General features: G+C 38.7%; 4 protein-coding genes across 4 annotated transcripts; 2 read left to right on the top strand and 2 right to left on the bottom strand.

Moving 5' to 3' along the window:
• Positions 1 to 849: 849 nt before the first annotated feature.
• LOC101297360 (40S ribosomal protein S19-1-like) lies at positions 850 to 2,217 on the bottom strand. The gene is made up of 4 exons (XM_004304190.1): positions 2,080 to 2,217; positions 1,508 to 1,598; positions 1,229 to 1,412; positions 850 to 1,137 (listed from the first exon to the last, which is right to left on the bottom strand). Exons 1-4 carry the CDS (start codon positions 2,161 to 2,163, stop codon positions 1,065 to 1,067), a joined length of 432 nt encoding a protein of 143 aa, XP_004304238.1. The 5' UTR covers positions 2,164 to 2,217; the 3' UTR covers positions 850 to 1,064.
• A 203-nt stretch (positions 2,218 to 2,420) lies between these two features.
• LOC101297069 (probable mitochondrial-processing peptidase subunit beta-like) lies at positions 2,421 to 5,913 on the top strand. Its single transcript, XM_004304189.1, has 9 exons — positions 2,421 to 3,118; positions 3,529 to 3,693; positions 3,856 to 3,993; positions 4,071 to 4,222; positions 4,338 to 4,446; positions 4,761 to 4,859; positions 5,016 to 5,081; positions 5,348 to 5,455; positions 5,559 to 5,913. Exons 1-9 carry the CDS (start codon positions 2,462 to 2,464, stop codon positions 5,643 to 5,645), a joined length of 1,581 nt encoding a protein of 526 aa, XP_004304237.1. The 5' UTR covers positions 2,421 to 2,461; the 3' UTR covers positions 5,646 to 5,913.
• A 1,166-nt stretch (positions 5,914 to 7,079) lies between these two features.
• Positions 7,080 to 9,826, top strand: LOC101296789 (biotin carboxyl carrier protein of acetyl-CoA carboxylase 2, chloroplastic-like). Its single transcript, XM_004304188.1, has 7 exons — positions 7,080 to 7,463; positions 8,248 to 8,298; positions 8,410 to 8,549; positions 8,662 to 8,989; positions 9,148 to 9,219; positions 9,324 to 9,389; positions 9,498 to 9,826. Exons 1-7 carry the CDS (start codon positions 7,299 to 7,301, stop codon positions 9,519 to 9,521), a joined length of 846 nt encoding a protein of 281 aa, XP_004304236.1. The 5' UTR covers positions 7,080 to 7,298; the 3' UTR covers positions 9,522 to 9,826.
• A 312-nt stretch (positions 9,827 to 10,138) lies between these two features.
• Positions 10,139 to 22,202, bottom strand: LOC101303444 (nipped-B-like protein-like). The gene is made up of 28 exons (XM_004306042.1): positions 21,952 to 22,202; positions 21,601 to 21,758; positions 20,611 to 20,750; positions 20,437 to 20,533; positions 20,090 to 20,340; positions 19,402 to 19,509; positions 19,149 to 19,260; positions 18,835 to 18,931; positions 18,536 to 18,722; positions 17,984 to 18,415; positions 17,367 to 17,899; positions 17,074 to 17,287; positions 16,926 to 16,976; positions 16,658 to 16,816; positions 16,405 to 16,572; positions 15,399 to 15,698; positions 15,162 to 15,314; positions 14,322 to 14,491; positions 14,113 to 14,225; positions 12,972 to 13,126; positions 12,768 to 12,872; positions 12,459 to 12,692; positions 12,041 to 12,174; positions 11,674 to 11,964; positions 11,162 to 11,585; positions 10,955 to 11,047; positions 10,745 to 10,870; positions 10,139 to 10,602 (listed from the first exon to the last, which is right to left on the bottom strand). Exons 1-28 carry the CDS (start codon positions 22,200 to 22,202, stop codon positions 10,390 to 10,392), a joined length of 5,469 nt encoding a protein of 1,822 aa, XP_004306090.1. The 3' UTR covers positions 10,139 to 10,389.
• Between the last annotated feature and the right edge of the window lie 164 nt (positions 22,203 to 22,366).

The following is a 22,366-nucleotide window of genomic DNA, read 5'->3' as shown; positions in this document are numbered from 1 at the left end:
CAGACTAAACTTACCATACTCAAATTAATATAATGTGACGGTATAAATTTCATCCACGACAACATGGTCGCAGCGTATAATAGTGTTCGTCCGCTCGACATTATCAAACATGGCAATGACATGGACAACCAGCTTACGTAGCGAAAGACTTTACAACAAAGGAGTTGTCTGTGATTATTCATAATATTCGTCTGCATATTGTAGGGAAATGAGGGTAAAAGGTTTCAGTTATTCATGAGAAGTTAGATGTAGGCAATACTCGTGATCCCATATCGTTTTTGAGCAAGCAGTAGCCTCAGTGGCTCCCGGCTCCCATGACGAGATACTCCATCTATTCTGCTTCTATAGACAGTTCTCCACCATGTGGTAAATGGCATGGTGATTTAGGCGTTACACCAAAAAATGTAGTTGGATCATTCCTCTGTTGCTGGCAAAATACTAGTAGGATCGTTCCTCTTGGTTTTCCAGCAACGCTATCCTAGCTTGAAAGAAATCTAATTACCATGTAGTCTTTACAATCTGGCCGCTGTGCATACTAATCTTCAAGGTCAGATTCAAGTTGCCATCATGTAGAAGGTGGAACATCTGCCTAATAAATCCCAAAGGCAGGAAAACTGAAAGGTCATAATGTACATGTAAAATTCTGCTTTTTTTTTTTTGGAGAGAATGTAAAGTTCTGCTTAAATCTGAAAAGACTTCAGAGTTCAAACATTTGGTTGTGACTACTGAGCAGCATTAGGGGAGGGCAAAAGAAGTTGATGACAATATAACAGTTCTTTGTTCACTTACCCTAAAAATATAATTGGGTCATAATTGATTTGGAATGAATCCTAAAGCTTTTGCGTTGCATAACCAAAATAGAGAGCGAGATTTTAGCATTCCAAAATAGAATCCATAGAACACAAGTTAACAAGGATATGCTAGTTCTGAAAGATAACACAGTTCAAGCCGACTTAAATTAACAAAAAAAGCAACCACGTTGCACCCAAAACATTTAGCGTAGCCACATCTCTTCCACTACATCATATCGAAACCTAAAATTATCAGACATGTAATTCTAAGGTTCAAAGGGCAACCACAATCCTCCCAGCAACTTGGTCAAGATCCCGTCGACCATTTGATGTGATTCTCCTCCCACTGTAACAACATCATGACAGAATCTCGTTAACAAATGACCACAAAACTTTAAGATTAAAAAAAAAAAAATCACTGAGACCCTACAACGTACCCCTTTGGGTCAATTTCAACGATCTTGACATCTTCCAACTGCTGCAGAATATGTCGGGCAATAGCACCACTGCTCTCACAAAAATGGGGCGGACGACTTCCATTCCTCTTGCTTCCACCATAGATCCTCTTGAAAGCACCAACACCGAGACCACCCCTGAGGTAGATCTTTCTTGCCATGGAAGCTGCATAACATGGTATGTCATTAAAGACCAATCTCATCACACATTGAATATCAGTACAGCATAACTCAGAGGCTCAACAAAGAAAGAACGCTCACCGGCTCTGATGTAATACCAGTCAGGATCATAGGGGGCAAGCTCCTTGAATGTTGCAGTCTTGACAATGTCAGTCCATTCAGGTAGCTCAATCTACACAGGAAGGGAAACCAAAATCAGAAATGTCACAAAATACTCGATAATCTTATTTTAATCACAATCTTCAAAATTTCTCACCACAAATTGCACAGCAAGTCAACTATATCAAACAAACTATCAACCACTACTAAACTCAACCGAAGCAGCACCAATATAATCATTCAGCTTCGAAGACACTCAAAGAAACCTATTAAAAACAGAATATATACTAACAAAGTTCTCTAGAATGTAATTTCTATACAATTAGTGACGATTCTTCTTCCAAAAACATCAGTAAATAAGTAAATGCACACCACAAGATCAAATCCTATAAGAGATACTAGCTATGAGTCTAAGACCTCGCAAAAACTAAGCTCGAATTCCATAAAATGAGTTCAAATTCCAGAGCTTTCTTTACAAATCACTACAGAATAAGCAAAACAAAACCAGAAGACACCGATTCTCAGGTATCAAATCACTCCGAGTAAGTATTTACCTTGCCGGATCTCTTCAGATGAGCGGCGTAATGCTTCACGAACTCGTGAGGCGACACGTCCTTCACAGTCTTCGCCGTCGCCATGGTTCACTCTCCGAGCTTTCTATGGAGGCCGAGGTACACGAAGACTAGGGTTTTGAAGATTCATTCTTTCGCAGATCTATATAAACCTCTCTGTTTGGGCCTTTTGGGCCTTTTCACTTTTCGACCCGCGTAATTAGTTTGACCTATTATTATGGACTTTGTCAGGCCCAATTAAAACGACGTCGTTGGCGCTCAGATCTTCGTTTACTTGAGCACTCTATTTCTGTGTGGAAAATCCCAATCGGATTCGTTTCAGTCTCTCTCACCAAACCCTAGGAGCTCTCTCTGAGCTACAACCATGACGATGAAGCACCTCCTCACTGCGCTGGCTCGCCGCCGGTCGCCGGCGATGAAGCAGGCCGTCCGATCCAGCTCCACGGCCGTCGCAGGCCCCTCGCTCTCAACCCCGCTCCCCAGGCCGCCGCCGCCGACCGCCATGGTCTACGATCGCCTCGCCGAGGACGTCAAATCGAAGCTCCAGAAGCTCGAGAACCCTGACCCGAGGTTCCTCAAGTACGGGTCGCCTCACCCGGCCGTGACGGATCACTCGCACATCCTCACCGCGCCGGAGACACGTGTCACGGTCCTCCCGAACGGTCTGAGAGTCGCGACGGAGTCGAACCTGGCCGCGAAGACCGCGACGGTCGGGGTGTGGATCGACTCCGGGTCGAGATTCGAGAACGACGAGAACAACGGCACGGCGCATTTTCTGGAGCACATGATCTTCAAAGGGACGAAGAAGAGGACGGCGCTGGATCTGGAGGTGGAGGTGGAGAACATGGGAGGGCATTTGAATGCGTATACGTCCAGGGAGCAGACGACGTACTACGCTAAGGTGCTGGACAAGGACGTGCCCCAGGCATTGTCGATTTTGGCTGATATCTTGCAGAACTCCAATTTTGATGGGAACCGGATTCGGAGAGAGCGCGATGTGATTTTGAGGGAAATGGAGGAGGTAACTTGATATAAAGATCAAAACTTTCGGATTGTTAGGGCTTTGTTTTGTGGATTTTAGGTTGCACATTAGTTTTGTGGTTTTTTTGTGAGTTGTTGGCTTATGTTGCTGCATAGACATTTTCATTTTTGCTTTGAGATAGGAAATTGAATTTTAGGGAGTACATTGTGTGAGTATGGGATGGCTTACGAAAGTGTTATGAGTGCGAAAAGGTTTTAACTTTATGGTGCTTGATATGTCCAATGATTTGGTAGACAGGCTTGTAAACATCAATGAAACTTTTCTTTTTGACATTTGATAAAGATGTGGTTTTTCGTAGTGTTTTTTTTACATACAGACATATATGTGATGCTTAATTGGTTATTGCATCTTTTACGTCCATGTGCTTATACATTGGTTTGGTGTTGCAGGTTGAGAAGCAACCTGATGAAGTCGTTTTTGACCATCTACATGCAAGTGCATTCCAGTACTCTCCTTTGGCCAGAACTATTCTTGGGCCTGCTGCAAACATTAAGACTATTTCCAGAGAGCATCTTCAGAATTATATAAAAACACACTACACTGCTCCCAGAATGGTAATTTTGGTTCAAATTAGTTCGTCTTATTTTGTATTGTAAATCACAGAACTGATGTGATCGTTTTCCTTTGCTGTCACTCTATAATATAACTGATATAACCTTGCAATTTCACTTCAGTTGGTCATTATTGTTAACCTTTTTGGTGATCTCTATTCATAGGTGATTGCTGGTTCAGGAGCTATTAAGCATGAAGATCTTGTTGGGCAAGTTGAGGGTTTGTTTACAAACTTGTCAGCTGATCCAACAACAGCTAGTCAATTAGTTGCAAAAGAACCTTCATTTTTCACCGGTTCTGAGGTAACACATCGATTCTGCTTTTACTTATAAATTCTCCTTGATGATTATACCTTCTCTAATCTATTTTTCTGTAACAGGTCAGAATTGTTGATGATGACTTGCCTTATGCAAATTTTGCTGTTGCATTTGAGGGAGCATCCTGGACAGACCCAGACTCTATTGCTCTAATGGTCATGCAGGCAATGTTGGGCTCATGGAGTAAAGCTATCAATGGTGGAAAGCACATGGGGTGAGCTCTTTACATGATTTGCAACATTTCTGAACTTGGATATTTGATATAGATTGGTATCTGTTTAACTGTTTGGAAGAACATGCAATGATTAGTTTTGTCCATCTGTAAACAGTTCTGAGTTGACACAGAGAGTTGCTATTAATGGCATAGCAGAAAGCATGATGGCTTTCAACACCAACTACAAGGACACCGGCTTATTCGGCGTTTTCGCTACTGCAGAGGTAAGGTTCATTTCAAATGTTATGTCAATGATGTGGAGGATTAAAGTTGTAATTGATGGTGAGGCAATAGATTTATACCAACACATGTTTAATTGGTATGTCTACCAGTATGCCCGACTGTTTCCGTCATAGTCTTGGGATCATAATTCAGAATGGTACAGTGTTATATTTTTGGCTTAATTCTCCAGGTAGGTTTTTTTTTTTTTTGGTTAGGAGTTGATTGAATAATTTTTCGTTATTTGGGAAAGTTAGACCTAAAAAATGCTTACAAATTTTGAGCAGTCATTTTACTCTCTGTTTTCTTTTGATTTCAGCCGGATGGTTTGGATGATTTGGCCTATGCAATAATGTATGAGATAACCAAGTTAGTTTATCGAGTTTCTGATGCTGATGTTGTTCGTGCTTGCAATCAGGTATCTACACATTCTCATTCTAGATTCATGCTTTCTAGTTACATGTGTTAGTATTCTAATTTTGTACTTTTGAACTTAGATATTTGTTTTACCCATTTCTTGTTATCCACCATATCATGGTGTTACTGGCGCTTGACCTTATTCATATTTTGGCAGTTAAAATCTTCTCTCCTCCTACACTTGGATGGAACAAGTCCTGTAGCTGAAGATATTGGGCGCCAGGTACTTATTCCTTTTCATATGTAAACAATGACGGGATCAGTAGGGATGAATCCAGTATTAAGAAATCATTAGTATAATTTGACCAGCTGACAGGAGCATTATTGGTAAAGGGCTTATTGATAATTAAAATCTGCCAGTAAAAGAGTGTTATATACATTGAAAAGAAGTTGCAGATGTACATTGAACAGAAGTTGCAGATGTACATTGAACAGAAGTTGATTCTGCATGATTGCTTATACTGATTCTTTTGATTCACACCAATGCAGCTACTCACATATGGTCGAAGAATCCCGTTAGCTGAGTTGTTTGCTAGAATTGATGCTGTTGATGCAAGCACTATCAAGCGGGTTGCAAACCGGTTTATTTATGACAGGGTAAGACTTTTTTATGTGCTGTAACTCGTGTGTCATAAGTTTTTGCTATAGAGGTATATCAATCTGAATGCTCAAAACTTCTGTTTTGGTTCACTGTCCACAGGATGTTGCAATTGTTGCCATGGGTCCTATTCAGAAATTGCCCGACTACAACTGGTTCAGACGCAGAACATACTGGAACAGATACTAGATGGTCTTTGGATTAATTATTTTCATCATCATTGACTTTCATGATCGATTTGATCTTGGAATATTATGTTGCTTTTATGCTACTGGTTAATTTTCGCCTTCGGAGAGAGCTTTTGAGGCTTGTGTATTTTTTGGTTCCCATAAATATGTTATAGGTTCTCTCTATTTTGTAACATGGCATTTTCAAAAATAAGCATGCTACAAGTTTACAACTGTGAATGTGATTTGCTATACGTTTGAACGTTCAAATGGGCACAGGCAATTTGTGTACATTCTGAATAGTTTTTTACATGGTAGTCTCAAAGCTCTTTCATCGCCAATTCTTGGTTTAAAATGAAACGGTCAATAGTCTTGCTCTAATTTCCATTACCAAGTGTGTCATCAGTCCCGATTCAAATTGTTACTTTGAGTTATCGAGCGCGTTTCAATGACTGAATCAGTCTTATATAAGTATCACAAACCTCATTTCTAACAAAATGTGCCTCGTATTCTCGTCTACAAATCAGCCAAAAATTTGAACCAGAAACCCTTGTTACTCCTTTTTCTTTTTATGATGAAACTAACAAATAGAAGCTACAACAAAGCCTCGAGACACACCATTTCACAACTGATCCAAATGAATGTTGGAGATACATATAAAGGGAGACCGTTAAACTATATTAACAAAGAAGACGTATAATGAACAAGAAAAGCAAGACGATCGGCTACGAAATTTGTTTCACGATGTACATAACAAAATTTACAACATTGGAATCTTGAGGCTAGCCAAAGAACACCTTGAACAAGAGACTTGATGCTCCCAAGGAATTGAAATTTGACCAAGAAGACAATCAATAAGTAATTTTGAGTCACCCTCGACAAAAACTTTTGAAATTTGTTGAAGAAATGTAATATGAAGACCTTCACGTAAGAAAGTGGCTTCAGCGACAACAACGCTTGTATCTCCGAGCTTCTTTTTCATTGCAGTTGCAATACGGGAGATTCCCAAAATGATATTGTAAAACAAAATCAATAATAGCTTGATGTTGAATAATAGAAGCATTGATATTCTTAGCATCGTAAGAGACACACTTCCACCTCAAACGAAAATGATCAAGAACATTCTCAAACAAAAACAGATATGGATTATAGTGAAAATACAAAGGATAATAGTGAAAATACAAAGGACCCACCCTAATAGTCCCCATCACACACAGCTTGGCCAGTTGGCCTTTGCAGTTGGAGTTTGGAGGGAAAGCAACACACACACAAATGCCACTTCACAAATGCCACACATAAATCGCAATGTGCATCTCTCTCTCTATTCCGCGTGTGTTGTTCGCAGTTAGTTAAGGGTGGATAACACAAAATTGACCCCCTTTTTTTTTTTGTTTAATATAAAGTCTCTCTCTTTTTGGTTCGCATTGGAAGTATCGGAACACAAACAACAGACACACTACACAACCTTCAACAACACAATTAACACCCTTTTGGGCTTCTCTCTTCTCTTTCAGATTGATTTCTCAGACCAAAACCAAAGCTCTCTCTTGGATCTCATCGCCCTCCTCGTCCTCACCCCCCTACATTAATCCCCCCATTCCAAATTTCAGATCCCCATCTCATTCCCCTTTAACACTTCACAACCCATCTCTCTCTTTTGCCTCTAGAGCTCAAAATGGCTTCTTTCACTGTCCCTTGTCCCAAAGCTTGTTCTGCCTCAATTGTCCGACTTGGGTTGTCTCAGAGCTCACAGCCCCACAACCAGCAGCAGCACCTCCTCTCCTTCCACAACTGCCTCAACCGGTCTTCCTTGCCGTCTCTCCAAGCTTCTGCCCTTCAGGTTTGGTTCATTCTCTACTCTCTCTACTTTGTTTTAATCACTGATTAGTATTGCTTTGTTGGGTTTTAGTTGATTAGTGGTGATTTTATTTCAAGTGAGACAAATGGGACATTATAGTGTAGAAAGAGGTGAGATTGGTGTTGGGTATGCTAAGAACGAATCATATGGTGGAAAGTTTGAGTCTTTAGTAAGATTTTGAGTAAGTTGAACCCGGTTTGATTCCAGTCAGAATGCTGAGATTATTGTTGGGTATGCATAGGAATTCATTTGAAAAGTTTGATGGTCATTTAAGATTTTTGAGTAAGCTGAACGCAGAATTGTTTCACCCTCAAGATACTGTCTTTAGATCACACCAGTAAGCTGAGACCAATAAAGATCGTAACTTTATTTGGTCAATAGGTTTGAATTGAAAAGGTGATGATTAGATGAATGATATCCTAGTGTTTGCAGTGGAACTCTGTTATTCTGAAAATTTTGAGTCCTGAGTAAGATTTTGATTGAGCTGAACCTGGTTTGATTTCACCCAAAATGCTTTAGTGTTGGGTATGCAGAGGAATTTATATAGTTTGAAAAGTTTGGTAGTCGAAAGTAAGATTTCTGAGTGAGTTGAACTCAATATTGTTTCACCTCAAAGCAATATCAGACCAATGTAAGGATGTAACTTTTTGTGGTCAATGGCTTTGAATTGAAAAGCTGATGATACAATGAATGATAATCTAAATTTTGCAGTGGAACTATGTTATTGTTGATTGTATTTTTATGAAAATATGGTTGACATGTGCAGAGCAAAAACAAGAAGCAATCTGGTGCTTGGAAAGTGCAGGCACTCAGTAAGGTAGATTATTTATTATAAGTTTAGTATGTGGGGCCGTTACTGTTTGACGGTGATAAATTACGTTTTGAATTGAAGTTTCTTTCTTTTTTTGCTTCAATTTTTGAATTGAAGGTCACTGCTGAGAAACCTGCAAATTCTGCACCCTTAAATAACACCAAGGCTGAAGATGAGTCTGCTGAAAAGGTTTCAAACAATATTCCAGATGCATCATCAATCTCTGCATTTATGGCCCAAGTATCAGACCTTGTCAAGTAAGTTTCAGCGGCTTTCATCTGTTTGCCTATTATTGTCTTCTCAAGTTACCAGCAACTATGCATCAGACACTAAACAGTTTTGATATGTTGGGATCATTTTCATGAGCAGGTTAGTGGATTCTAGAGATATTGTGGAGCTGCAAATGAAGCAACTAGATCTAGAGCTTGTAATAAGAAAGAAGGAAGCCTTGGAGAAGCCAGCACCACAAGCTCCTGTTGCTTCAGCACCACCACCGTATCCTTACCCTATGCAATATGGTCCACCACCACCTGCCCCAGCAGCTGCTCCTGCGCCAGCAAGCCCAGCTCCAGCAGCATCAGCACCTGCATTACCTGCCCCTGCAAAGCCAAGTGCATCAGCTCACCCACCGCTGAAATGCCCCATGGCTGGAACCTTTTACCGTAGTCCTGCACCAGGCGAACCACCTTTTGTCAAGGCAAGTTTTATCTCTTAGAGCTTGAGTTCTAGGAGATATAGCAAAAGGCATAATTTGTACACATGATCTCTTATTTTGGGTGTTCATATTTTCTTTACATTACCATAAGTTTACTTTGGATATTTGGTAAGTTCCCCTCATTGCTTTTTATTGTTCAGGTAGGAGATAAAGTGCAGAAGGGTCAAGTTATTTGCATCATTGAGGCCATGAAGTTGATGAACGAAATTGAGGTATGGCTTTACATTACTCACGCCTATGTTGTGCACAATGAATTGGCTCTGCTCTCATTTGGTAAATTGCAGCATTCTAAATTATTTACTGTGCTTTCTCTCAGGCTGATCAATCTGGAACCATAGTGGAGGTAATTGCTGAGGATGCTAAACCAGTGAGCGTAGACACGGTAAATATCCTTTCTCACTCTCATTCTCACTCTCTTGTGTACACACACCCGCACTTGCGAACTCTATCATGATCAATTTATCTGAGTGGTATGTTTTCTTTTGTGCAGCCTCTTTTCGTCATAGCACCCTGAGCAACTGGGAAAAATTTTGTATAAGCTTTATGGTGACGAACGCTGTTTGAAGATGCTTGATTCTCGACGGACTTTTTGATACTATCATGTTCCCTTGTAATTTAAATTTGAATAATGGTGTTGTTTCGATTCTGGTTGAAATCCTCGTTATTCACATTTTTAGAGTTTTAGGATAGGGCATGGTGCTCAGAGAGGTGTTAGGCTATGAATTACACAATATTTCTACCCTCCTTAAGGAGGTGTTACAAAGTTGGCTGTGAAACTGTTCTCCTTTTCTTCACTAGTGTTGAACCTCTGGTTATTTGATTCTGCCTTGACGCAGCCTCAGTCTGCAAAGCAGTTGCTCAAACACAAGATAAGTGGCTTTAACACAGAATCTGACCTCCATTTGTCTGAGGCATCAGTTCTTTCTGCTATGCTTCTGATTAAGAATATGGTGCTCCATGTTGATGCCACCAAAACGATGGAGTCAAATACGATCAGATATCTAAACCCCTACTGGATCGAAATCCACCTTATACAAAAGTAACAAGAGAGCCAAAAACAAGGTCCTACAGTGCGGTCAGTGCCTCTATAATGAGACAATGAATCAATTATGCCGTTTTCATTAGATGTCACAGACTCACAGCGCAACAAGAGAAAATATTAATATACAGACAGGCGGAACACCATTGACAAAATTACATGCCCAGGCAAAATACAGAGTGAGAGAGAGAGACAGTAAGAGAAAGCACTATGCTACCGGATTCTCTACTGTTCTCAGAGATCTATTCTTTTTCCACTCTCATTGTATCCTATTTTTTTCTATTCCTTTCTCCTAAATGTACAAGTTAGGGCATTTCTACGTCTACCGGTCATTTACTTACAACTATCGTTGTCGACTTCTAGTCTGACCACCTCTCCTCCCACTATAGCTCAGCCTACGAGCCCCGCCTGACCAATCATCATCATCATCATTGTCAACATCATCATCTCTAACTCCAGATTTCCTTCCTTTCCTAGGGGCCGGACGTTTTCTTTTGACATTTGCTGTGTAAGTTGAGAAATCAACTGTATCCTCCTTCAACGCATTCTTGAAATCCTGTTGAATAATGATAAGTGATAACAGTAACAACTCATTAGATATATGGACTAACTGATAAATTTCAAGTAAGCAAGGCGAGTTAATTGATAGATACAAGCAAGACAAGAGAAGACAAATGCAGTGTCATAACTCCTGGTACCTGATATCTCTGTACCAATTCTTGATAAGTTCCAGGCAAGTTAGTATGTGTATCACTGACGTCAAAAGGAATGCTTTGCTTGGTGAAAGCATCTCCAGGTTTTATGGGATCAGTAGGAGAGAAAGCCTGGTTTTATAGCCGGATTAGAATTAAAATCTATTTATAATCTTTGTAACAAATTTAGTTCTCAGTGATCTAGTGATTCCTTACCTGGCACCTAGCATCATTCAAGCTATACACAATTTTTAGGTGTCTCTTCAGTTTCAAAAGAAGCTGCAATGCAATAGCTGCCAGGCAGTCTGCCTACAAAAAGCAAGGCAAACAAGCAAGATAGGAGATTATAATCATGAAAACAACAGTAGCAATAAACATAACAGTCTCTATCTGATTCGGTAAAGGACTAAGAAATTTAAATACCTGGATTATCTGTACATCATCTATTGAGATGCCAGAGGAACTCTCAGAACTTTTACCGATCTTTGCCTCTAACATGGTATCTTGATTTGAGACATACTCATCAGCTGGGTCTTGTTCAATTGCCCCATTCAAATCCATAGCTGCCATGTAATTTGGAGCAGGGCGGAAAGCTGTCTCTGGTTCAATCGTCCCATTCAAGTCCACTAATGCCATTCCTCTTATAAAGGGTGGAGCTGCATGGTCCTCTTTAATTACGCCATTCCCACGGGGTGCACCTCTTTGTAACAGATGCAAAGTCAGAGCTTTCAGCTTTGCTTCAAGTTGCCCAGCCTTAACTTGTATAACTCTATTTATAGCATAGACTAAATAAAGGGGCTCATCAGGTGTTGTAAATGGCAGCAAGGCAAGTATTTCCGTGCAGTACCTACAAACAAAAAATCAAGTACAAAGTCAGTACTCGCAACTAGCACACTTGAATGAACTCCAGGACTGGCACTAATGACTGAACTCACATGAGGAAAGGTACTACAGAAGTGGTCCAGCTAGGATTATCAAACTTGCGAACAATTGAGGACATAAATTTGTTCCTTGAAACACGGTTACCACGAATAAGCTTGTAGATTCGAGAGACTCCCAATCTTGCTTGAGCAAAAGAAACATCATCAACTTTTCCCTTCGCATTTCCAGAAGCCTTTAGTGGTGGTATTGTGTTCTCACGTTCAGTACCAGGACGTATGGATTGTATAAATCCGAAAGACATTTGAAGGCCATCCCCTAGTCGGCTTTCAAAAAATGAAGGGTACCTAAAGGGAACTCAATTAGCAAATATAAGGAAATAGACACGACTTTAAAAGTCAAAAAGCATTGCGAGGAGAATACTTCTCATTCATATTCATCAGCAAATGATGAGCTAATGTCGAATTGGCCTCTAGTGGATCTGTTTCCAGTGCAATAAGGAATGGAACACAAGTAATAGGATGCACAAGCCCTTGGCGCAGCACAACTTCAACTATCTGCAAAATAAATAAAACATATAGATAAGTTGAGGAAAATACACTATGATATAGTATCATTGCAATCGAACAAATTCTTCCAAAAGTGGTTTATGAAAAACCAGAAGCATAAGCCCTTTCCTTCTGTGTAATTTTGGCTGTCCACAAGTTAATAGTTCATGCTCCAGGTTTATTCCACTGCTTATTTCTTCCTTTTTTATATATTGTTCCATTGCTTCTTAGAAGGGGAATAAAATCACACACACACACAGAGCCGGGAATAGTAAATAGAAGCCTATACTCACCTTAAGGGCAGAGTTGCGAATTTGTTCATTGAAGTCCAAACATCTCTCCAGAATATTATCCCAATACAACTGAACTATTCCGCCACATATATTAGTATCTCCAGCACCTGCAGCAACAGGTACAGCATTGCCACCCTCCACAGAACAATCAGCTACACTATTACTGGTTGTATCCGTTCCCAATTGACTTTCAGCATCAAGAAGATAGTCGTACATGTTTTGCAAAGTTTGCATCTGGTCAATAAAATGATTTAGTACACACGACACAAAGAGGTGATTAGTGCAGCATAAATGAAGGTACCTAGTTACCTTGAGACGAACATCAGAGCCAGAAGAGAATGTATCCTCTAATATCTTCCCAATATCTTTTTCCAACATAAATTCAGGCCTGGCAATCAACACAAAGCCCAATGCCTACAAAATTTAAAAAGCAACATTATTAAATTTCACTACCAGGTATTTTACAATCAAGATTCAGGCTTGGACAAAGCAAAAGGATCAAAAGGATCATGCCTGCAATGATCTGGCCTTTAAGAAAAAATCATCCATTAGAAGATATCTTTTAAATAGGCCGAGACTGCTTGCAACATCAATTGTTTGGTCAGAATTGCACAGTAAAGAGTTGCCATAACGGATAAGCATTCCAAGACAGAAAAGAGACCGCCCCGCTTTCTGAAATTATAGATAAATACACAAGTAAAGAGTGGCAAATTGTCAAATATCTTCCTGGCTACATGTTCTCTATATATGAACACAGATAAGAGTATTAATATGGATCATCAACCATGATTCTCAAGGAACTAAATGCCATTTTCAAATAAAGAAAGAAAAAAACCTAAAAGCAAAGAAATACAGAGCTTAATAGTGCATAAGAAAATATTTAGTCTCCCTTCTAAATGGAAACATAAAATAAAAGATAAAAAGAAAAACAATCCCCAATAGTACCTCCTAAAACTTGAGGCCTAACCTAAATCAACAACAAAAGGATACACAAATGACAAGATAAGACATTATGTACCAATAGACTGCAAAGTCCTCCGTAAAGTTACATGCACAAGTGATTAACAATGATTGAAGCTACTGGACTACATGACACCTCACGTATGAGGTAACTAAGTATTAAGTTTCTATGCAACTCAGTACCACAAAGTCCCATTTAACGGCACATAGGAGCAATTGACAGTACATCAGGATATCAAAAAAAAGGGACCACACATAGATATCATACTACCTTAAGTATCAAAATGTTATATTGAATGGCCCAAAATATTTAATACAATTATAAAAGGAAAAAGCAAGTATATGTTTTCATTTTTCATGCCTTTACAAATAAATTCCCTGAACTTTAACCCTAGTCTGAGTTTCTCCCAAGTGTTTGGTTTGAACAATGCTGACACATCCCACAGGGACCACACATTGATACCTAAAAGGCTAAAATACACCAAGTAAAAGCTAGATGAGCCTAACAGCTTTACAAATCGCAAATTTCAAATCATGTAAAGATATATAATTTCAATTCTAGCAGTGACAAAAAGATTCTAATGCCAAACATTCAAAAAGTAATAAAATAAATATCTAATCAATCAAACATGGAAACTTGCACAACTTATGTATTAAAAGTTTAAAACTGTAACCCGTTACATAGTAAACAAACCAACCTGCTGGTTGTCGACTTCCTCAGCATCCAGCCGTTTGTAGAAGACCTGAATTAGGTACTCCACAACAGTGGCGCCTTTTCCTGCCACTTTACTCACAGCACAGAGACACCTGTAATGAGGAGAAAAAATTCAAATCTTATAGAATTCCAAATCAACAACGGAACACATCCTTATTATTTGATTCATAAGTCGGAAGTGAGCTTACTTGATGCAAGCATGAACAACAGTCAAGAAGGAATGCCGTACAATCATGCTCTTTAAATCTTGTTCAAGTTCTTCAAGAACGTTTTGTGGTAACTTTCTTACCAAAGGCAGGACAGCATCAATTATAAATATTATGCTCTCCAATAACTTGGCAACCACTCGATTGTCATCCTGTAAACCAGACAAAGTAAATTATGCTTGTGTCTTTCACTCTATTTTTGACCAAAAACAGAAACAAAACAAAAAATACATTAACAGAAACAAAGGCAAAGGTGTGTAATCAGCCACCTCCGTCTAAATTATAATTTTCTAGGGATATCTACATGCACAAAAATGAAGAGACTATTTTACTAATAAGATTGTTATAATCAGTATTCAACAAAGTTTGAATAATAATATCTATATTCTTTTATAGAGATATGATGTCCAAATCAATATTTAACATTACAAATTGTTCACTCAAGTAAGAGCAACAACTTTTCACAGGAAAGATATTCTCTTTTCTGTTTTAGTCCAGATAAGGGGAGCATTAGTGAGCATACCAAGAGCAATACCATGAGTATATATAAAGTTTTCCTCACACACACATTGTGCCGTGCACACATGCACCTAAGTTTGCACATCCAAGTAACCCAGAAAAGGACCAAGTGCCTACTATTAATCATTACTCCATGACTCCAAATTGTTTATCGATGAAAGACAAACAACGAAAGCGGGTAAAATCAGCTCTTTAGTATACCCATAAAAAAGATTAATTGTGGCATTTGAATGAAAATGACTTTAAAATCAATAAATACTTCTCAGAGTACACATAGATTATGACCAATGAAATGTAGTTAACCTGACTCTTTAGATAAGGCTGAAGAGTAACCACAAACTGCGAAGGGTTAGAAACTGGTGCCAACAGCATTGGATCCACAACACAAAATGCATGCAGAACTTGCACATATGGAAGTGCACGCATCTCAACTTCCTGGATATTTAGTTCTTCTACCTGACAAGTATGAGCTTTTGAATGTTCAGATTTGAAGATTAATCAAATTGTTTTAAGAAGTAGAAACAAGAAAGGATTAAATACCTGCAATATCCTTTCCAGTAAAAACTTGCACATTAGCTCACACCGGTTGCGTACTGATGCAAGTAAGACAGGATTGATTCCCGCAGCTTTAGCTGCTTGCGGGAAAAAATCAAGGGCTAAGTTGCGTTTAATGACGGTCACAAGATGGTGCGGTGTTGGAATCCTCCTCAACATCTCAACAATTTGTTCCACTTTTTTAGCCACCTCCAATGGAACGGAGCTATCATCTCCAAAGAATTGAGTATGTGAACCAGTATTTTCCTCAAACCAGAACTCATAAAATGTCTTGCAAACAAGATCCTGTGGATGAGGAAAAGAATAAAAACTGGGTGCCAGTCTAGAATAAACAAAGAAAGTTGTCTTAAATGCAAGGTTCTAAAAAACGCTAGGCGCTAGTCGGGCGGACAGCCAGCGCCCAGAGGATTAATCGGGTGCCTAGGAGGTTTTTTATTTTCTATATTTTTTATGTATTTAATTAACATAATTATATAAATAAAATTTATAAATAGCATTATTATGTTCTAAAATAGCAAAAATACTTCAAAAATAGACAAAATGTTCAACAACAATGTTCTTAGAAATTATAAAAAAAAAACAATTTGAAAGAAACAAATTAGATTCTTGCTAGCCTATGCCTCAAATTCTTCTTCTCCATATCCCTCTTGCACTTCTTCTATGTCGGTCTCAAACTCAAAGTCTATTTCATCTTCTTCCTCTTCATCCGATAGGTTAAAAATAAAAAAAAAAAGCATAATCGGGCCGCCCAGCCAGCCTGCCTAGGCGGCCGTTTTTTGCGCTGGCGCCCAGCTTCGACGATTTGTGCAAAATCGGAACGGTCCCCTGCCGCCCAGCGCCTAGGCGGCCCTGGGCGGCGTTTTTTAGAACCATGCTTAAATGTTATTAATGCCAAGGACCAAAGAAAAACGTAAATTGCAGAAAACTTTGGTTCTTCCATTATGCAATTAGAGTTCCATACTAAGTCAACGCAGTTATTGCTTCAGATTACCTGTATACTTGATTCGTCATCACCAATGCGGGAGATGATAGCAATGCAAGCACTTGTAAATTCAGAGAAGTCTTTATTTGAAACACACATATCTCGTATAATTTTGATAGATCGCTTTCGAACACTCACACCCGTATCTTTGATTCTCTCAGCAACCTTCTCAAAATACTAAAAAAGAAAGTGGAGTAGATGAAGCAAAACTTTAGAATATAACCTGTACCAAGAACTCAGAAGTGAAATCAATTAAACACACCTTCAAACCAACATCAGGATGGGAAGCAATATGCCTCCCTACAAGTTCCAGTGCTGCTTCTCTAACAGAAATTGCGGAATCACAAAATCTTCCTTCAACAGCTGGTTGCACACGTTTGTCACCTAAAACCTCTGGATCAGCCTCTACAACTATACTAACCTGTTCATCATAGCACGAGATTAAGGCATCGATTTTACCAAACTACAACAGAATGAACATATTTCCATTTGAAGGAGCAAAAGTTCATAAACGTATTGCCCTCACTTACCGCTCGTAAAGCCTTGGCCCTGATTACAGGAGAATTCTCCCTTAGACTTGCCTGAAATTAAATAAATAATCAAAACAAGAAAATGGAAGACAAAGAAAAAAGGTTTCCTTACACTGTAAATCAGGGAGTAAAGAAAAAGCTCACTAACCAGAAGCAGGTGTAGGATCTTATCGAATCCTCTGGCAAAAGAAGTATTTCGTCCCAATACTAAGGTAATCTGCTTGATTAAGTCCCTTGTCAACAAGGAAAAAACAGTCCCAGAATCCCGCACTATGGCTTTTGAGTTCAGTCTTGCAAGATAGTAAAGGAACTTCTGCTGTGACTTTGGTGGATCATCCTTGTACCACAAGCAGACATAAAGCCTGGACAAACATACATAACTTCATTGCCACACCAATACAACCACAAAGTTAAGAAGGAATGAGGTTGAATGAGACATACCAACGAACAAAGAGATGAACATCATCAGCTGATGCGGCATCTTGTAGGTAATTCAAAAGTAACTGTTGGACGATCTCAGGTTTAGTAATTGAAAAAGTAACTTCAGTTTGTCTTCCTGAACCTTTATTATCCATAGATACATCATCTTTGTATTGTGACTTGCAGTAAGATTGTAAAACAAGAAGTTGTTTTCGGCAGAGGCATATTTGACAGTGCCAAGTTTGGTTATTAACTTCATGCTCTCTTACTCCCATGCAATCTGCGTGAAACATTCTCTGACAACCTTGACATACAAAGAAAGTTTTTTCAGCCTTGTCATCCAAACAAGAGGAACATACATCTTTTGGATAAGTCTGATCAGCCGCATCCCCACTAATCAATTCCTGTAATATCCAAAATTTGCCCCTACTGCGAAGGACAGAATCACGCTTCAACCTCGCAGCAATGGTTCCAAGAAGGTCGATAGCCATACTACGTGCAGCTACGTCTTTGGATTTCACCCCAGCATTTGCAAGTAACAAGACACAAAGAACCTGCAAATAAATCTGCTTCAGCATGGAGACGAGCTAATGCAATTAACCATATTATATCCACACAAGTCATATACATAAATCTACCTCCAGAATAGGAGCTGAAGCAGGATATTCAGGTAAATTCAATGTTGTCAGCAGATCAGTAACAAGATTCTCCATCATAACTTTGAATTCTGAAGCTTCCTGGTTCTTGACATTAGCAAATCGTTGGAGTACCCCTTTCCAAAAGTGGCAACATGCTGCTTGTGCTGCCTCGAGGCCTTTAATTGGATAATCAGCATTGTCAGAAACTTCTAAGATGGAATTAACACTTGATTCCTGCCTTAAAGGTGCAGGAAGGTTTGCACTACAGTGAACCAACTGAATCAGCAAAGCAGTGATCATTTGAATCTGTGTTTGCTCTTCATCAGGTAGGTGATAAGCTCTCAAAGCTCGCTTTGAAAAAGGCAACTTCCAAAGCAGCTGGAGTAACTCGTCTATCACATAAATCCGATGCTGAGTGTATGAATAGTATATCTGTAGCACCAACAATAAAGATGATACAAGTTTTGGTCAACCAAACACTAAAATGCATATCCACATTAAGACAAGGACAGTAATATCTTTCAAGACGAGAAGAATAGTGCAGATCTATACCCCGCTGATCAAACCGATTGCCTTCAGTTGCAAGAGTTGGATATTATCAACCATAAATGTAGTAAAGCTTGTTTTCAGCAGTTGTAAGATACAACTATCTGACAACTTTTCTATTAGCAACAAATCCTTTAGCAAACCAAGAATTGTGCACAGTTTCTGAAGAATATTATTCACAGCAGCAGAGACCCTACCATGAAAAGGAAGTAAGGAAAGGTGAAACCCCTGCCATTGTTATATTGGGAGTGCGTGAAAGGAAAAAAAAAATCAAAGAACTAGGTACGAAGTACAGATGAGCACACCTATTAAATGATGATTTCTGCACCTTAACAGTCTTAATACTACGTCGCCTCTTGCTTGCTGAACCAAATTCAGCATCAAGAATATCGTCTTCCTCAACTGTCAATATATGGAGACATGGTTTCATATTAGAAAATATGGAAAAAAACACCTCCAGGAAATATAGACTAATGAAAGGAGGAAACAATGAGTCCAGCAATCTGATAACAACTGATCATAACAATGTTTTATACAGGAGAGATAAAGAAAAAAAAAATGATGTGACATACAAATAATGTTGATTAAGGAGACCCAAACTGTTATAAGAAAGGCTAACCTTCAACCGTTCCATTTTCACTTGGCCTATGTAAAGCACGATATGATGGATCGCAAGCACACATAACATCCATTATCTGATGCCGGGAAAACTCCAGAATTCTTTCAATGATCTAATAAGTAAAAACTAAAAGTTACTTTCCTTGTTTGTCAGTCGTGAAATACACAAGATAATATTAAAATACTTTTACAGCTTACACATATAAAGATATACACCATATAAATTAAAAGAAAACTTAATGTAGAGCATATACCTCTTCTTTATACAACTGCTTTGGCATCTGGTTATTAGCCATTACTGCTAAAGCTGCATGAATGGACTCTAGTGCACAATTGATTGATGAAACCACATTTGAATCTGACTGAAATGACAAACACAGAAGCAATAAATTTATACACATAGATTCAAGTACATAGATTCCTACACCAACAAAATTCTGTATAACAAGTTTGCGAATCATAAGACAACTGAAGATGAAATACAACTAGTATACAACATTTTTAGAAAAGGTCTAGGGGTAGGCAAATAACCAGCATAAGCCACCCAACAAAACCCATCCCAACTTGCATGGGTCAGTATATATTTTCCTCTTTAAAAGCCATACACAATTTGTATCCCCTAACATCCGATAAGCTACCTGATGCACATTTCTCCATCAATTTTTAATAACATTGATCCAGCTAATGTTTCAACCAAAATAAGGTAATAACACTAACTACATCACACTAACAATTTAGATATCAAGCTCATTATAATATTACAATTAAAATAGTTAATCTATAGCAAGGTAACACAGTAACATCATCATAGAATAAAAACTGAAAGGTTCATAAACGAAAGCAGCATAGCACATTACTTGAAGAAATAAAGGCTTAGAGAAGAAATCTACACAGTAGAAATGCCATATGGTAGAGAGAATGCAAAGTTTACAAGAAGCTCACCTGTTCATTTATAGACAAGCCTTCAGCTCCATGTATCTGATGATCTAAAATCCTTAACAACCTAACAAAAGTATCTACGGGAACCTTATGTAAAAGCCTCTTTGCACGAAGAGATGTTATTTCATTTGCAAGCATTCTAAGATTAGAAAGAGGCATAGATATCCACTCTGATTCTTCCCGATCCTCACTGAAAACTTCAGCTCTGCCACAGAAATCCTCCACCAACTCACAAAAACATCCAATAGTGGCTTCTGAACAAGATTTTGCACCATAGGTTATTGATGGACTACTAAAAGGATAGTGTGAGAAAAAAGAGTGATATAAAACCCAAGAACAACTATACCAACCTTGACTTGCAACGGGATCGGACTCAACTGAGGAAGTATTGCCATCACTCGCTTTTCTCTTCGCTTTTGGTTTTCTGGAGGATGGTATAGATATGTCCTGCAATTTCATCTTTCAAATCAAGAAAACATGGAGGAGTGATTTGATTTTCAAATTTCAACTAGATGTACACATACATTGGAAGGAGTATGACTGAGCTGATTATTGTGAGTTGCACCATAATCTCTTTCAGAAGTTCTTATTATAGGTATAATTGGCACAGCTGGCTTCTTATCTGGTACTGTACTACTGGCAGGTACTTGCACCTTAATAGGACCTGAGAAACTTGAGCAGAGGAAGAACAATAAGCAGTAATAACATTAAACATTTTAAGAACATAACACTGTAAGGCACAAATAATCTTCAACAAGAACAATGTATTCTGGATGATCCAGAGCTTTTATCTAATGTACATGTAATATATTCTTGGAGTAAGACAAGCTATGTCCTGGAAATTGAGTATAATTATGTATGTGTGTAAGACATTTTTTTTCTTTATTAATATTTTCTTGTGCTTAAATAAGACTAACTAGTAAGTGATGACGCCAACATTAGGATTCTGTAACTTCCCCAACTCGTACTTTAATACTAAATAATAATAAATAAATAAATATATTATGTTTTGTATTTGACTAATATCATTGTTTGGACAGATCCAATTAAAAGTTTATCATCTGCAGCCATTGTATTTTAGGATTATATTTTCCCTATATTTCCCATATCTCATAATTTATCATTACATTTTAAAATATATGGATATATATATGGGTGTGTGTGTGTGTGTGTCCATAGACTATTTATCCCAAACCTACAAATTGATTGACAAACCAATATTCTCGTGAACAGTTTCTTACACCAATGAAGATGTGAATGCATTACAGCCATTACTCTATCATAAATTATATATGAAAGAGTTTTTGATCATAATCATCATATACTAAAAAAAAATAGCTCTAAATCAAATGAAATTTCTGTAGTTCTTCTACTGTCACTCTAAAAAATAAAAATAAAAATCTCAGCATTTTGCCAGTTCTATCCAAGCAATAACACAGAAAATCCTAGTAACAAGAAGGAAACCGAAAAATTGCATGTAAACAACAGTAGAGTGAATTCTAAAGCAGCACTACTTGCAATCAACAATGCAGTCAACTGAGCAATCAAAATACTAGGTTCACCTGGAGTATTGTACTGAAAGGCTTCTCGATTGTACTGTAAAACTTCATCCAGAAGTTCCATAGGTTGGACATAGCCATATTGAACCTCCGCCGTATCCTCCCTCAGGTTCCTGACACAATTCCATACATATATAATAGCAATAATAATTAAAATTCGATAAATTCAAATTCAAATTTGATTAGAAACAACAAAACAGGTAAAAATTTCATATCGCTACTGCAATTTTTGAAGTTGCTGCATTAAAATTTCAAAGCTAAACCTAAGCGTCTAAGAAGAGAGACAGAGAGAGATAGCACGCTTACAAGTACGACACGTCAGTCGCTCGAAGCAGATCAGCAATCCGACTAGCCTGAGCGGCGTCGTAGTAATTCAACCGCGCACCACTCCAACTCGGCTCGTCGAACAACCGGAGGTCCTGATCGGAAGCGCCACAGAACACCGGAAGCGAAGGCAAAGGCAAGCAAGGAGCGACCTCGGAGTGCGTAGTATTGGACAGCCGGATGCCTTGGTGGCCGGCGCCGGAGCCGGAGCTCGAAGTGACCGGATAGCTCATCGGTTGGTTCACCGGCGACGGCGGAGCAAGGGCATGAAGGGAGGATGTGGAGGCGGAGTGGCAGGGGTGGTAAATAAGCTGAAATCGGGGGGTGGTTGGGAGGGAATTAGGGTTTTGGTTACAGAGAGAGAGAGAGATGAGGAAGGTGGAGAGTTGTGGGGAGA

Source organism: Fragaria vesca, linkage group LG6 (assembly GCF_000184155.1).
Source record: "Fragaria vesca subsp. vesca linkage group LG6, FraVesHawaii_1.0, whole genome shotgun sequence".
NCBI classification, from domain to species: Eukaryota; Viridiplantae; Streptophyta; class Magnoliopsida; order Rosales; family Rosaceae; genus Fragaria; species Fragaria vesca.
The sequence above is the reverse complement of the archived record's forward strand: the minus strand, read 5'-3'. Positions and strand labels throughout refer to the sequence as shown.